Genomic DNA, 14994 nt, shown 5'->3' on the forward strand with positions numbered 1-14994 from the left:
GTTTTGATATTATTAATTGTATTAAAGGCTGTGAGTACCAAATGTACGCGGACGACTTCCAGATTTATATTCATTTTGACCCCTGTAACATAGCATGTGCCATTAAAAAACTAAATGAAAATTTGGATCGTATCTCCAGTTGGTCCGATAAAAATTGTTTGATGCTTAATCCTAATAAATGTAAGTTTGTGGTTGTTGGGACAAAAAAGTTGATAGCTGATATAGAAAGACATAAACCATGTATTAAAATCAATAATAAACCTATTGATCAATTAAAAGAAGCACGTAATTTAGGATTAGTCATTGATCCTCATCTTCGTTTTGAAACATATATTATGCAAACGGTGAAAGTCTGTTTCTATCGTCTTAAGTTGCTATATCGATTTCGGAAATATCTAACTGTGTCTACTAGGGAAAAGTTGTGTGAGGCTCTTGTCTTATCCAAATTAAACTATGGTGATGTAGTGTATGGCCCCTGCTTGTTGTCTAGAACTGAAGGACTGATCCAGAGAGTGCAAAATGCATGTGCCCGGTTTTGCTATCACATTCCTCCGCGCCATCACGTTACTCCTTTCTTAAACAATGCCGGTATCATGAAAATGTTTTCACGTAGGAAGTTGCATCTTGCATGTTTAGTGTTTAATATAATAAATACAGGTAAACCTCAATACCTTTACGATAAATTATCGTGGGCGCAAGAGCATAGTATATATAATTTAAGAGTAGCTTCTATACGTTTAAAGGTACCACGACATAGAACTGCAAGTTTTCAGAGAGGGTTCAAATATGCAGCTTCCAAGATCTGGAATGACCTCCCGCCTCCCATACGAAATTTAAAAACAACTTATACTTTTAAAAATTATGCTAAAAACTATTATTTAAATCTACAAAAAGCATGTAACTCCTTGTGATTGCATAACATTGCTGCTTCGTTGTATAATGTAGTGTTGTTGTATTGTTATTGTATTATTGTTGTACATATCTATATGGGTATATCTTGTCAGTTAAGTGTATGTATGTATGTATATGTATGTGTATGTGTGTGTGTGTGTGTGTGTGTATGTATGTATATGTAGGTATGTATATGTGTATATGTGGGTGTATGTGTGTATATATGTGTATATATATATATGTATATGTATATATATGTGTGTATATGTATATATATGTATGTGTGTGTATGTGTATGTATATATATGCGTATGTTTGCTGTCGTCGTTCGTAATGTCACGTATGGGCACCACAGAATATCAGCGCTGTAGCAATTAAATTGCTGCAGCACATGCTGAGTGGTGACCATGTTGGCAATAATAAATGTAAAGTTTTTTTTTTTTAATTCATAATGTATGTAACTTTTTGTTGTTGTCAATAAATGTTTTCTTTCTTTCTTTCTTTCTTTCTAATAATGAACTGCGCTTGCAGCGTATTTTTGGATATGCACTTTAAAAAGAGGAATTTCTCAAAGCACCTTTATTTTTTTTATAATTTACTCTCGTATTTACAATACTTACTCGGGTCTGATTTTGATGATACTTTTTGCAATTGATACCGTCTCGTTTTGGCTCCGTATTAATATTTTTACGATTAAAACCTATGTTTATTTAATATACTATCTAAGAAATAGTTCTTTTAACAGACAATTGCAGTTGTATTTGTATTTTTGTTAAGAGAGGGATTGGTTGAAAACCAATCGCTGTGCAGCTGTACACATTACACTGGGACGCTCACAGCATCAGATGAGCCAGTTTTTTTTACTTAATATAATTTTACTTTTTATTTGTGTAATATTTCTTTATTTACTGTTGTAACTATGTTTTTTTTTTTTTGGCAATAAATATCTATTCTCTTCAATTTGTTTGCAGAGTATAAAATTTTATTTAAAACGATGATACGATATTGTCCTTTTAGCATTTTATTACTTTAGGCACCGTAAATAGATGTTTACAAAAATAAACATCTTAATATAGAATATATTTATATAATGTACATTATTGGCATAACCTGAGCCCACAGTTCAGGGTCTATAGTGTACCACGTCACGTACCTAATTTAGCAAACAATTGATTCATATCTAAAATTAAAAACTTGTTTTTATTGTTTATATCTATAATAAGTTTACTATTGTAATCTTTTGGAGGAAGCAATAAAGAGTATCTATCTATCTATCTTATTAATATTAATAAAACTACGCGGCTTTGAATGATAAACAAACAATGGTGTTTCCATTGGTAACTGTCGCCTATATAAATGTACGACATTATGAGCGTCGCAGAATATTTTTAATGGGTGAAACGGTATGGTAATCCCGTCAGCACTATTAGTATACATTAGCGGGGTACCAGTGTTTTTTTATGAATGACAATGGAGTGGTAACACTGCCTGCGCTAATGGTATACGCTGGCGGGGTACTAGTGAAAGATGACAGGTGAGATTAAAAGATAAGTATCACATCATGATAAATACACTAGGAATTCAGCCGATGGAATCCAGTGGGGGAGGGGGGGGACATGAAGTTTGACCTGACAGGGTATATCTGGCAATAGGAATGGTAGTTCGTATTACTAATAATCCCTTCCTCCTCAGGGCACCAGTGTTAGATGATGGGTGAGGATGAAGGTAAGTCAGTCGGCCCATCGTGAATAATATGTTCTATATTGCTAGCAATGGGGCTATTAGAGTCCTTTATTATGCCCCCCCCCCCCTCTTTCCCACCCGCAGAATATACTATGATAAGCTTGATACTCTTTGTATTTCTATAAGTAATTACATATATAGTAATAGTGTGCAGATCGCGCAGTTTCTTCCAAGAAAATTATAAAGAGGTACCCAGCTTTCAGGCTGATTAGAAATTAATATATAATCCGTCTCAGAGGACACTGAATTCACAGAAACATTCTATTTTTTACATTGTGATCCCAATAATATTTGATCAGTCGTAGAATAAAATCGCTAATCTTAACAATACCGACTATGTGAAATTGCCCTATAACCGTTGGTATAATTCAGAAGATTTATATGATATATACGTACGTACGTGTATAACAAACATTCATCCTTACTGAGCCGGGATTATCCCCGATCCGAGCTCAGCTCTCATAACACTCCCTAGTTTGGCATCCATGTGATATTGTGGGCGACACTTCATGAAACCTTTTATTGGCAATCTTGAATTTAATAGACAAGACATGAAAACCTAAATAAAGTCAGCCAAGTTTCTTGCCAATTCTTCTAGTTTGAAATCGCGTGCTCAAAAGTTCCTATGTTCTTACCAGAGTAAGACTGTATAAAAGTCGTTTGCATCGAAACTCATCCGTCTAATTAGCTATTCAAATGCGAATCCATTTAATGCCAGATAGCAAGATCTATTTTGTTAGTTAGTTAGTTAGTACTAGACTTAAAACCATGTTACTAACATGGTTATAATTCAATAAATCATATACTTGAGAAAGAACGAAATGCCCCATCACAGGTGCATGGACATTCTCAGTTATCATTTTAAGGATGGTGTTGCCACTTCCCGCATTCTTTTCACTATTGACACGACCTTCTTACGAATGATGGCATGAAAATCAACAATCCATGCTTGAGCTATGCTCGCATGGCAGTGTTTCGGTTTCAAGAGTGGGATATGACTGTGAAATTATAGGGCACGAAGTCTAAACATCCATAGTTTTCAGAAATGATAACTATAAGGTGTACCATGGGCATTATGTTATTTATGTTTATAAGCAATATTTTCTACTCTCCATCAGATAGACTGTTAGTTTATTTGTCATTCTAAGCGTCATAAAAATGCTTTTAAAAAACATAGTTCTTGTGACTATATTACGAAATATTCGCCAGCTATAAATTGATTGTAATGATTTTTAAAGGAATTTTTTTATTTTTCTAATACTTAAAATACAAAATCGAATTCAGGTTTGTAGAACAAACTGGCGATGGCCTATTGACGGCTGAAACACCATAGTTTTAATCGTCGCGTGTTACCGACTCCTTTGACATAGTCTTTATGTCACAATACCCTATAATTTCCCTGCCATAATCTTACCCCTCTATCCGGAACAGAGTCAGCTAGCAAGCAAGTTGCATGCGCCATTAAATGATAAGTTTATTTCATATCCAAATTTAGAACAGCAATTTAGAATGCTATTTTCAGTGTTTATTGTAATTACATCCGTGTTTTGTTATATTCAATTTGATTGGTAAATGTTGTAATGTCTTGAAGTTTTATTAAAACTGATAAGACAATAGCAAATTCCCGACTTTAATGTGAAAAATGTACTTAACTTACTTGGAAATTTTCAATATTAAACTGAAAATTTTTCCTCAAGTCCCCAGTGTTTTTATATAGGAAAGAAATTTGTAGTCTACTCAGAATTTCATTATAATTTTTTTCACGCGTTTTTATATTTTATAGAAAGGAAGGGACTACGCTGTTTTTTTGGATAGCCGACTTTGTTTTGCGGGATTCGTTCGTAGCCAAACGCGTTCTGCGAAACGCACGTCTAGCAACTGCCTTCCAGACGATACAGGTGTTAAAAAGAAAATTGAACAGAAAGTCAAAACTGGTAAAGCTTAAAGATTGGATTGGTAAACTTTGTTATATTGTAAATGGTCTTGTGGTCCCGGCACAGAATGGATTACTTCTTTTCCTATGGGTATCGTGAAGGGCAACAAAGGGAACTTATGGGCGAGGGATGAGCAGCAGCATCCCTTTTAAAATATTCACTAAAACTTAACTGAGGTTACCAACCCGCCAAGCTTGGCAACTACTGGCAACAACTACAAAACCTCCTAATAGGGGAAGGCTTATGATCAGCAGTGGACAGTCAACGGTTGATATAATATTGTACAATATGCTCAAGGCAGGTGACTCGTCCCTCCTCTCCACCTTTGAGATTGCATATTAGATTGATTTGGACAGGATGGATGAATGAATTACAAAAAAGATTTATCCAGCAAGAATGAATGGAGATGTCAGTAGGGGCCGCCCTAGACGGACGTATGTCGACCAATTAGGCGATGTGCTGAAGAAGGGCCAAATTAAAAGTACCCGTAACCGGCGAGCGTGTATGAAAAGATTGATGAATGTGGAAGAGGCGAAAGATGTTTGTTTGAATCGAAACATTTGGCGTTCCATTGTTTCTGCCTACCCTAATGGGAGACAGGCGTGACAGATATGTTTGTATGTATTATGATACAGTCCATTGTAAAAGTTCTGCGAAGTATACTCGTATACGTGAAAGACATCATAATATATTGTGGTTATATAATATTATGGTCACTTAATACGAACCGCAACCTTCACGGTAATAGGTAGGTTTATAGACTTGTAGCTGCTTACCATTCATCAACATATTATTTATATAATATTTAATACTCATCAAATAATATCAAAATGTCATCCTGAGCGGATAGGGCTGCCTTCTTAGCATTTGATTGACTAGAATTATTTATTTAATTTTTGTCATTTTTATGTAATAAATGTAAATGCATCTAGTAATATCTTTGATTAATATTTAAATATCTATAAAATGTTACAGTTTTGTAAGGAGTGAGAATTTTTTTTGTTCTTCATCGAAATGAAAATTGAGCCTTGATGTCATTCTTGTCTTGGTGTAATAAATGAATAAATTAGCTAATTCTTGCCAACATACGAGTAAGAAAAATATCATGGACTAAAAACTAATAACGCTAAATATATTACAGCGCCCTCTAGTCACATATTAAGCAAAGCTTGTATTAAGTAAACTACGACATATACAAACAAAATACAAAGAGGTGATCGCAGAAAGGAAACATAATAAACCAGTGAAAGAAGGAAAACTCGTGTCAAAACCTTCGCCAACCTAGGTAGCTTGGCGAAGGTTTATATTACCTTCCTGTTACCATGGTAGCTAGGTAGCTACCATGGTAACAGGAAGGTAATATCGTCGTCTTATGTGTATAAACCTGTGTCCAGCAATGGGATTATTGACAACCCTACCGCACAGACGATACACTGAGACCGTCGCGTGCGAACTCACTCAAGAAAGCGTTTACAGTTGATACGTTTATAATAATTATAATGATGGTACAGGAAGATTGTTGTGGTTACGTCAATGTATCTATAGGTTCATAACTCTGCAGTTACCCCATATCTCTAATCGTCACTCAGAATGGCTGTTAATTTCACAGCTTGGATCTTATCCAACTTTAAAGTATAATACTTAAATATTGAATGAACGTGTTAAAGTCGTAAAAACTTGACTGTTAAAACAAGATATATTTATAAGTTTTTGACAATTTATGATTGCCATGCATATTTTATATTGTCGCTGTTGGGCACTATAATTTAACATAATACGACATAATATTGTACGATTTTATCGTATCACTATAATAGAGCAAAGTGTATGGAGTTGTAAGACGAATTTTCGTTTTTTAAATTCAAAATTTCCGTGTACGTTCATGATTTCATCATGGAAAATTAAAAGCATTACCATATAAATGCCTACATTTTAATCTCCTATTAGATTGTGACGGTAAAATAGTATTGTCCTGTGCTGTAATACAATAAATTTATTACAGCGTTTGTGTGTGTGTGTGTGTGTGTGTGTGTGTGTGTGTGTGTGTGTGTGTGTGTGTGTGCGTGGGTTGTAATTAAATAATGGTTGTTGAAAATTTGTTCCTATATTTTCAGACAAATAAATCATTAAATTTACAAAGTAATAATTACGTTTACTTGTAACCAGTACGTGCTATAAAAATTATATATATCTTACAAGGTTTTATATGGCCAGCTCTAGTTAGTTTTATGCCTTGCAAGTAAAGTTTTATTGTCGTGTAGCTAAGCAGATGTCACGCCACACCAGTGAACGACCCTAGCCAGTTTTCTATTAAATTGTTGATATTTCAAGTTTCTCAAGCTATTTTTATTTTTGAAAATATATTTTCTCCTACAAGTTATTAAATAAATCAACTTAAAATTGTCTGGTAAACGAAACAACGCTCAGCGTGTGCAGGCGACGATGAGCGCTTAGTAGCTCATTATTTTCACTTTTTTACTAATTTTATGAATGTTGTTATTTTCCATCAACAATCAATCCTGGAATCAATTTTCAGCATCAACCTCTTAACCAAAACTCTTAACTTAAATCAGTACAAAATCATAACCTTCAAGAAAAAAGCATATTCCTATTTAAAAGGCCGGCAACACATCTGCAATGTCTTTGGTGTTGTGGGTGATCATGGGCGGCGGTAGTCGCTTGCCATCACGTAAGCCGCATGCACGTATGCCCCCTATGTTGTATAAAAAAAACACTGAGCTTTCTGCTCGCATGCTATTCTAAATGATATAAAAAAAAGCAATCTATTTCTAAATCCTAATAATAATATGTAATTGTTGCAGTGTATGAAAGCGTACGTGGAGTTCGAAGTATGCAACGGTGCATACGAGGTGTCTTGCCCGGACGCGAGGTGCAGAACGGGCGCGGCGTTGGCACTCGACGAGATCTCAGCACTGGTAGAGCCGGCGGTCATGGACAAACACCGCAAATTTAGACTGAACCACGGTTAGTAAAACGGTATAATTAAATATATAACTAGAATTATAATTATGTTAGATGACCGTGGATGCCGTTTTTTTCCAGAGAAAAAAGTGTTTTTTTGCGAAGCAAATACTGTGTGTTTTAAAACACTATTTTGCGTTCTAAATTAAAATATATTGAATGTAATGAGAGTATGTAATAAAATGTCGTTGTTTATTAATTTAGATAACTTTATTGATCAAAATAAATTAAGGTACAAAAGGTGGCTAGTAGCATTCTCTACCAGTCAATCTTTTATTGATATATTGGTTTAAAATTGAAATCTTTTATTGGCTTTTAATTAATGTAATTGTGTAAAAACATTAAAATTATAATTATTAACTTGTATTTCCTGTATAATATTATAAACTAGTTGTCCGTCCAGGTTTCGCACGGGAGTACTAATGAAAAAATGAGACTAAATCTTTCCTCTCCTTCACTCACTTTTTTTTGTGGAGATTTTTGACCAAAATTATTATTTATTACATTAATTGTTCTTGTGTATGATTTTCAAACATTTACTTTCATACAAACTGCTCTCTGTGTTTCCGCCATAGAATGGGCCACCCTTTCTTTTCAGTGTCGTAAGACTAAGGGAATTTAGTGGTCAAGGAATGGGCAGCAGTGTCCCTCTTATAATATCTCTGAAAGCTTAACTGCGGTTGCCAACCCGCCTGCCAAGCGTGGCAAGTGTGTGTTCTGCAGTGTACAGTTAACGGCTGATATGAAACTTGTTCTGATTATTACAAACAAAAAAAAAAGAATTGGCGAGATAGGTTTTTGCTTATATACTGTCGGCAATTGATTTTTATTTATATACGAGTTGATGTGAAACTTTGTAAAGATATTTGAATATTAATCAAGCATGCTGACACAGCTAAACGGATTTGAACATAATTTCGTAGATCTTTAAATATTTTTTTAGATGAAAACAATGGATATTCAAACTCACGCGAGCAAAGCCACATGTATATTTATAACATTAATAGAATGCACCGTTATTATTATTATTAATATATATCTATGTAAATATTTTTAGTTGGATCGTTTTCTGATTTCACGCCATGTTCTTTCATTATCATTCTTTCACTTGTCCCTATTTTTACTTATAAGTCTGTGTGTACGCAAATAAAGTACGTAGATAGAAATTGTGATAATGAAACGTAAACATAAACGTTACCATTTCAATTAACGACTGTATGCTCTGATTGCTGATATACTCACGATCATTCTAGATTCATCACCATCAAGCGTCCTTATAACTATTAACGTAAAGTTCAAAATTATCTAACCCTTTGTTCGTTCGTATATTAATTAGTATGATAGTACTAATTCACGTTGCAACAAATCGAGATTTCTGTATGATCACGTTGAATAGGTATATGTATATTTAATGAATTGAGACCTAATAAGTACGAGAATATTTTTACTGTACAAAAAAGTCGTTACGTATTGTTCCACAAAAAGAAACTAACTAATTTATCATGGGGAGTGTTCTGAGGAATTGTTCGGATTGATACCTGCTGCTGATTTTCACCACCGTACAACCCGCCAAAAAATAAAAGTTTCATCCCAATCATTTGGACGAGTGGCGGTCTTCCACCGTGCGTTTTTCAAGGCACTTTCTTCCACGCACAACCATTCTTTGGAATCAACTTCCAGCAGCAGTATTTCCGAACCGATACGACAACATAACCTTCAAGAAAAGAGTATATTTATTTTTAAAAGGCCGGCAGCACACCTGCAATGCCGCTGGTGTTGTGGGTGATCATGGGCGGCGGTAGTCACTTACCATCAGGTGAGCCGCATGCTCGTTTGCCCCCTGTGTTGTAAAAAAAAAAAACTTCAGTTATGGCAAAACTTGCCAACTTGCCACTTTTTGAGTTTTTTGAATTCTAAACTAAACTACTGAACCGATTTTGATAAAATTTCTATGGCACTAATCTATATTTAATTATTTGATATTATCTTCTAAGTAAAAATTTTTTGGGAATACGCACGGAAACTTAAGATAACTGGATTCAATCGAGGAAAAACCACGGAGTTTCCTTGTATACAAACATTATAAAAACTCGAAAAAAATATATTAATAATTTCTAGCTGTATCACCCGGTTTTGATCGCGTGAATTAGAATAGATTCTCTGTTAATGTAGATTAGTATCTATTAAGTAAAAAAAACATCTAAGCTTGTTTTAATTAACGATTTATACGATTATTTTATAAAACTTTGATTATTATAACTTAGATTATTATTAGAAATTTGATTATAACGATTTAATTAACGATATAACGATAAGACTAAAACCTATGAAATGCAAAAAAAAAAAAATACTATTTAAAGAAATGGCGAAGATATTGCGTAACACACATTCATGGCCCATTGGTATAAGTCGTGAGTTCGAATCTAGCCAAACAAAACATAAAACCTTTGGCCTGAATTCATTATCGGTGTTGAAAAATACAATCCAAATTAATCCGAGTGATGGCTGTAAGCTCTATCCCCTGCCATGTTTAATTCTAATATGCTCGCCCAAGATTTGCGTACAGGGTTGGCAGATTGCGATAATTTATTTATTTATTTCTAACAATTGTTCTTTCAACTTGATATGGTTTCGCTTATATATCAAATTGAAATTTTAATTTTGGAGATAGGTTTAGGAAAATGGTGCCTCAGAATCGATCCCGTTGTACTTGTTTAGTACGGAATTGTTATAAAGCTGTACATGTATTTAGCCCCCACTACTAATTATGAACTAATAATTGGAAGCCGGAATAATAAAATTTCATGTTTTATTGCTAGGGAATAGCAATAAAACATAGAATAGTTTGGAAGGTGATATGGGATAATGTCAAGGTCGAAACATTTACGAGCATGTTTATTGTTTATTATATATTTTTTTTTCTTTTATATATAATATATGCTACAAAAAAAAAAGAATAGCGAAGCAAAAATCCTCTAAGGGTTTAGGTAAACAAATTTTTCCTCTTAAACGTCTTTTTGGTTTACCAAGTAATAGTATAATTTTATTATTTTTTGTGGGTCTAATCCTTGCTAATATTATTTATGTAAAAGTATTGTATTGTAAAATCTTTTTTGTACATAATTCATACTGAATACATTAATGGCGGATTTATCCCATTAAGAGATCTCTTAAAAGGATGTCTGTTTCTTACCTCTTAGCGCTTTAATTTTAGCTTTAATACCTTAATCATTATGAAATAAGGAATGGTTCTCCATTCCTTATAGTACGTGCGTGCCAAATTTCACCAAAAAGTCTATTTCTTCCTAGACATAGACTTTTTATCTCGGTCTGTCAACATATTCCGCTGGACATCTGCACTAGATGGAGCAGCTCATATGCATTGCAAGATGTCAATGGTGGCAGGAGGCTCAAGATCATTATTTATGGCAATCTATGGGACAGGCTTATGTTCAGCAGTAGTCAGTTAACGGCAGGTATAATAATAATAAATAATGCAAATAAACTATCTGAATCTAAATATCTATGTCACCTATGGACATGAAAAGCCGTGGGCATCCTACTTAGTTGCGAGTCGTTTCACTTCGTTTGTTCGTAAGGGGTTGCTCTGTTGCACTCGAGAACCTTCTTGCGTAAATGTTATTAGTAATTCTAGCCATGTGACCAGCCCCTTACCAATCACCAATAAAATTTTATTAATATAATAAATGCTAAAGTTTGTAACGATGGATGGATTGATGAATATTTGTTACTGTTGCTATTGTCTAGAGATAATTTCATATATATAGACTTTGACAGTAATTTTAAAATTATTTTTCGACATTACCTTTTGTCCTTCATTGTTCTAGTAAAAATACACAATTCTCTTTGAATAATTTTTTTCTTTCTAATAATCACTTTATATAATCGACGAAATCGTCTCTTACAATTCTTTCATGCAAAAAGTATTAAAAGTATTTGAATGAAATTTGGTACACAAGTAGGTTATATCCTTACTTAGCACATAGCATACTTTATATACTGATTCACGTGGCAAAACCACGGAATATGTATTTATTTATTTTATACAAAAATCCGCAGCTCTTAAAAACACAACCTACATGCCAAGTCTCTTATGAATACAGCCAATAACGCATTTTATTTATACAAACGAAAATTATAATTCCAAAGCAAGGTAGGCAAGTTAGAGTGGGTGTATGCAAGTAATATAAGCACATGTATGAAAGAAACCATGTATAATAATGAGTGTTCATAAAGTCAGGTTAATTAATATATAAGACAATTAAAAGCCATATTGCTACAGTTCAGATATTGACAGCAATGATTAAGTAATACATTGTCATGGAAACCAATTGTAAAGAGGTATAAATGTATGAGTGGGTAAGATAGAGTATATAGTAATAATATGGCTGGTACAAAATAATATCATAAAGAAAATAGATAATAAGCAATTGGATGTACAAAAGGCGGTATACCAATATTAATATAATACCAATATCATACGGATAATGAAATTGTTAGCACAATACTGGATAATGGGAATATAATGAACCGAAAATCTTCAGGGTGAGTACGGTGCTTATATCGCAGCGTCGTCACTAACGGCAAACATAATTATGTTCTATTAATTAAATTCACTGGTAGAACACTTCCTTATTAGGACGCTATCGATTTCACCCTGTATACATATTTACATATATTCACACCCAAAAAATTATTATTGGAAACTAGATACGTATTGGAAATGGGGTCAGAATACGAGGGACCGAAATCTAAAAAATAGGGTCATTATTGTAAACAGGGTATCATAGCAGTGGGATTTGTTTGCACGTTTTGGAACTTTATTTCTTTTAATATAGAAATACTTTCTTTTACCCGCGACTTCGTCTCCGAGAACGGGATATGTTACTAGCTATTACCCTTGACTTTGTCCACGTGACGGGGATATGTTCATTGACCGGCGTAAGAAGTATATATAACCTATAACTTTCTCCGTCTCATATAAATAGTACATGTATACCAAATTTCAGAGTAATAACCTTTTTGCCTTTATAAATAAAAGCCTTTAATGGTACAAACAGGTAACAAACAAACAAGCTTACTTTCATATATTTTTTTTTGTTTATTGTACGCAAACATAATAATCACATTTTAATTTTAAACGTAAGACACAAAGGCGAGCTTATCTTTAATAAAAGTTTTATTCCAGCAAACCTTTTTCAAGTGAATTAAATTGTTATTTAAAAGTTATAAAAAAATTTGAAGCAGACGAGGTATGATTTTAATATTTAAAATCATCATCATCATATCAGTCTTTAACTGTACACTGCTGAACATAAGCCTCCCCCTTGGGGGGTTTTGCCAGTAATTGTCACATTTGGCAAGCGGATGTAATAACTGCAGTTAGGCTTAGGCACCAAAGGAAGATTTTGTACAAAAGTCGATTGCTTGGGTACCTCTGTCCCATTCGTGTTTCTACCGAAAAGCAGTTGTGTTTACATGGCTGTGTTTCGGTTTAAAGGGTGGGATATGGCGTGAATTTACAGGGTACAGAGGAATAACACCTGAGTCCTCAGGAATGGCAACGCATGGGGTTATCATGGGCGAAACAATATACTCTGTTATGTCCATGGTATTGCTCATGTCTATAGGCGACGGTTACCACTTTCCATCAGGTGAGCCGTCAGCTTGTTTGCCATTATAAGTTGTATAAAAAAAAGGCTTTAGAGATGTTTTAATAGAGACGCTGCCCATTCCTTTCCTCTTCCTTAGTCGCCTCTTACGGCGTCCACACGGAAAAAGAAGAGGGTGACCTATTCTATACCGGGACCACACGACAATATTTAAAATATATAATAATGATACATATTTTAAATATATAATTGAGTTTGTTTGTTATCTCTTGGCGCTTTAACAGCTCAACCAAACATCACGAAGTTTGCTATTTCTGGCGGGGAATGAAGTGGCCAATGACTTTCCGAGTATATCCCGGTCGATCAATATGGGATATATTGGAATCCTCACGCGGACTAGTTATAAAGACTAAAGACTAATCCTTACTAATACTATATATATGTGAAAGTAAGTTTGTCAGTTTATTATATCTTGACGCCTTAACGGACTAATCAATCACTAGGAAATTTGGTATATATATATGTGGGATGAAGGAGGTATAGGCTGAAGACTAAGTCGTGGGTAAAAGCTAGTCAAAATTTTGTTTGTTTATTTTTTTTGTACAGGTAAAAGGCGGACCTAATGTCTGCCTTACGCATACCTACAAATGTTCTCTTTTAGTCCACCTTATGGAAGTGTTAGAATATACACAGTAATATATATATATATATATATATATATATATATATATATATATATATATATATATATATATAATTACACATATATAAGATATAAAATTACACTTATATAAGTAATATATGCAAAGATCAGAATAATAGATAATGCTTACGGCTGGAATAAAGTATAAAAGTGAATATAAACTTGTTGAATTAGGTTTTAGACGGAAGTAAATTAAATTGTTTATTTTTAGCGACTAACAGGAATTTCTCAATTCACCTGTATTTCTTATGAATTGACAATTACGTTGGCGTTTTCTTATTTGAAGTCGCTTTTATTTTTGCGGAGCAAAGTATCATTATCATCATATCAACCATTTTCTGTCCACTGCTAAATATAGGCCTCCCCCATAGACTGCCATAAGGAACGGTCCTGAGCCACCTGCGTCCACTTATTTCCTGCAATGCAGCAAAATATACTTGATATAAAATCACTACGAATTACGGGCGACGTCATCCGCATAACTGGGATATGTTCATGACCAGAATAAATAGTACCCGAATAATACACGTAGTATACTGTATTTTTTATCCATGTATTTCATTGTCAATTGTTTGAGATGTTAACACGCCGAGAGATAACAAACGAACAAGCAACTATATTTACTTTTACAAGGGGAGAAAGGATTGTTAGCAATGATGACTAGAAAAATCGTGGTTATTTATTTTTGAATTCATCACGACGAACCAACTGACCTGCTCCTATCCTCATTTGTTATTTATTTATTATTTCTTTATTGCACAATAAAACTTTGTACAAATGGCGAGCTTAATGCCATATGGCATTGTAACCATTTTTATCCTTCACAGGTATCCCGCAAGCGTATACCGATTGCGCAAGCAGGTTTACTATTCCATTATTATTCATAAAAAAACATCTATTTTACATAATATTCGTAAAAATAACTTCTATATGATGATCTATAGTTTATATTTTGAAAATTGTTTTGCATCATCGTCATCATCATTATATGCACATCGACGTTACGACATTAAGGTCGTCGAGATTTCATCAGATCTAGATGATACTCGTACTATAATATTGCTGTCAATTAGACAAGCAATAAAAATCAAAGATACAATAAAGATGC

At 33.8% G+C, this 14994-nt stretch overlaps 1 protein-coding gene across 1 annotated transcript in view; it reads left to right on the forward strand.

Annotated features, from left to right (window-relative positions):
- Positions 1-14994, forward strand: part of LOC113521408 (uncharacterized) — a 138186-nt gene that overhangs the window by 92567 nt on the left and 30625 nt on the right. Inside the window, exon 6 of the mRNA XM_031912729.2 lies at positions 7391-7553. Coding sequence (XP_031768589.2) covers positions 7391-7553 — 163 coding nt within the window. The remainder of the gene's footprint in view (positions 1-7390; positions 7554-14994) is intronic.

This window comes from Galleria mellonella, unplaced genomic scaffold (assembly GCF_026898425.1).
Source record: "Galleria mellonella isolate WM207_F2 unplaced genomic scaffold, CSIRO_AGI_GalMel_v1 utg99, whole genome shotgun sequence".
Taxonomy (NCBI): Eukaryota; Metazoa; Arthropoda; class Insecta; order Lepidoptera; family Pyralidae; genus Galleria; species Galleria mellonella.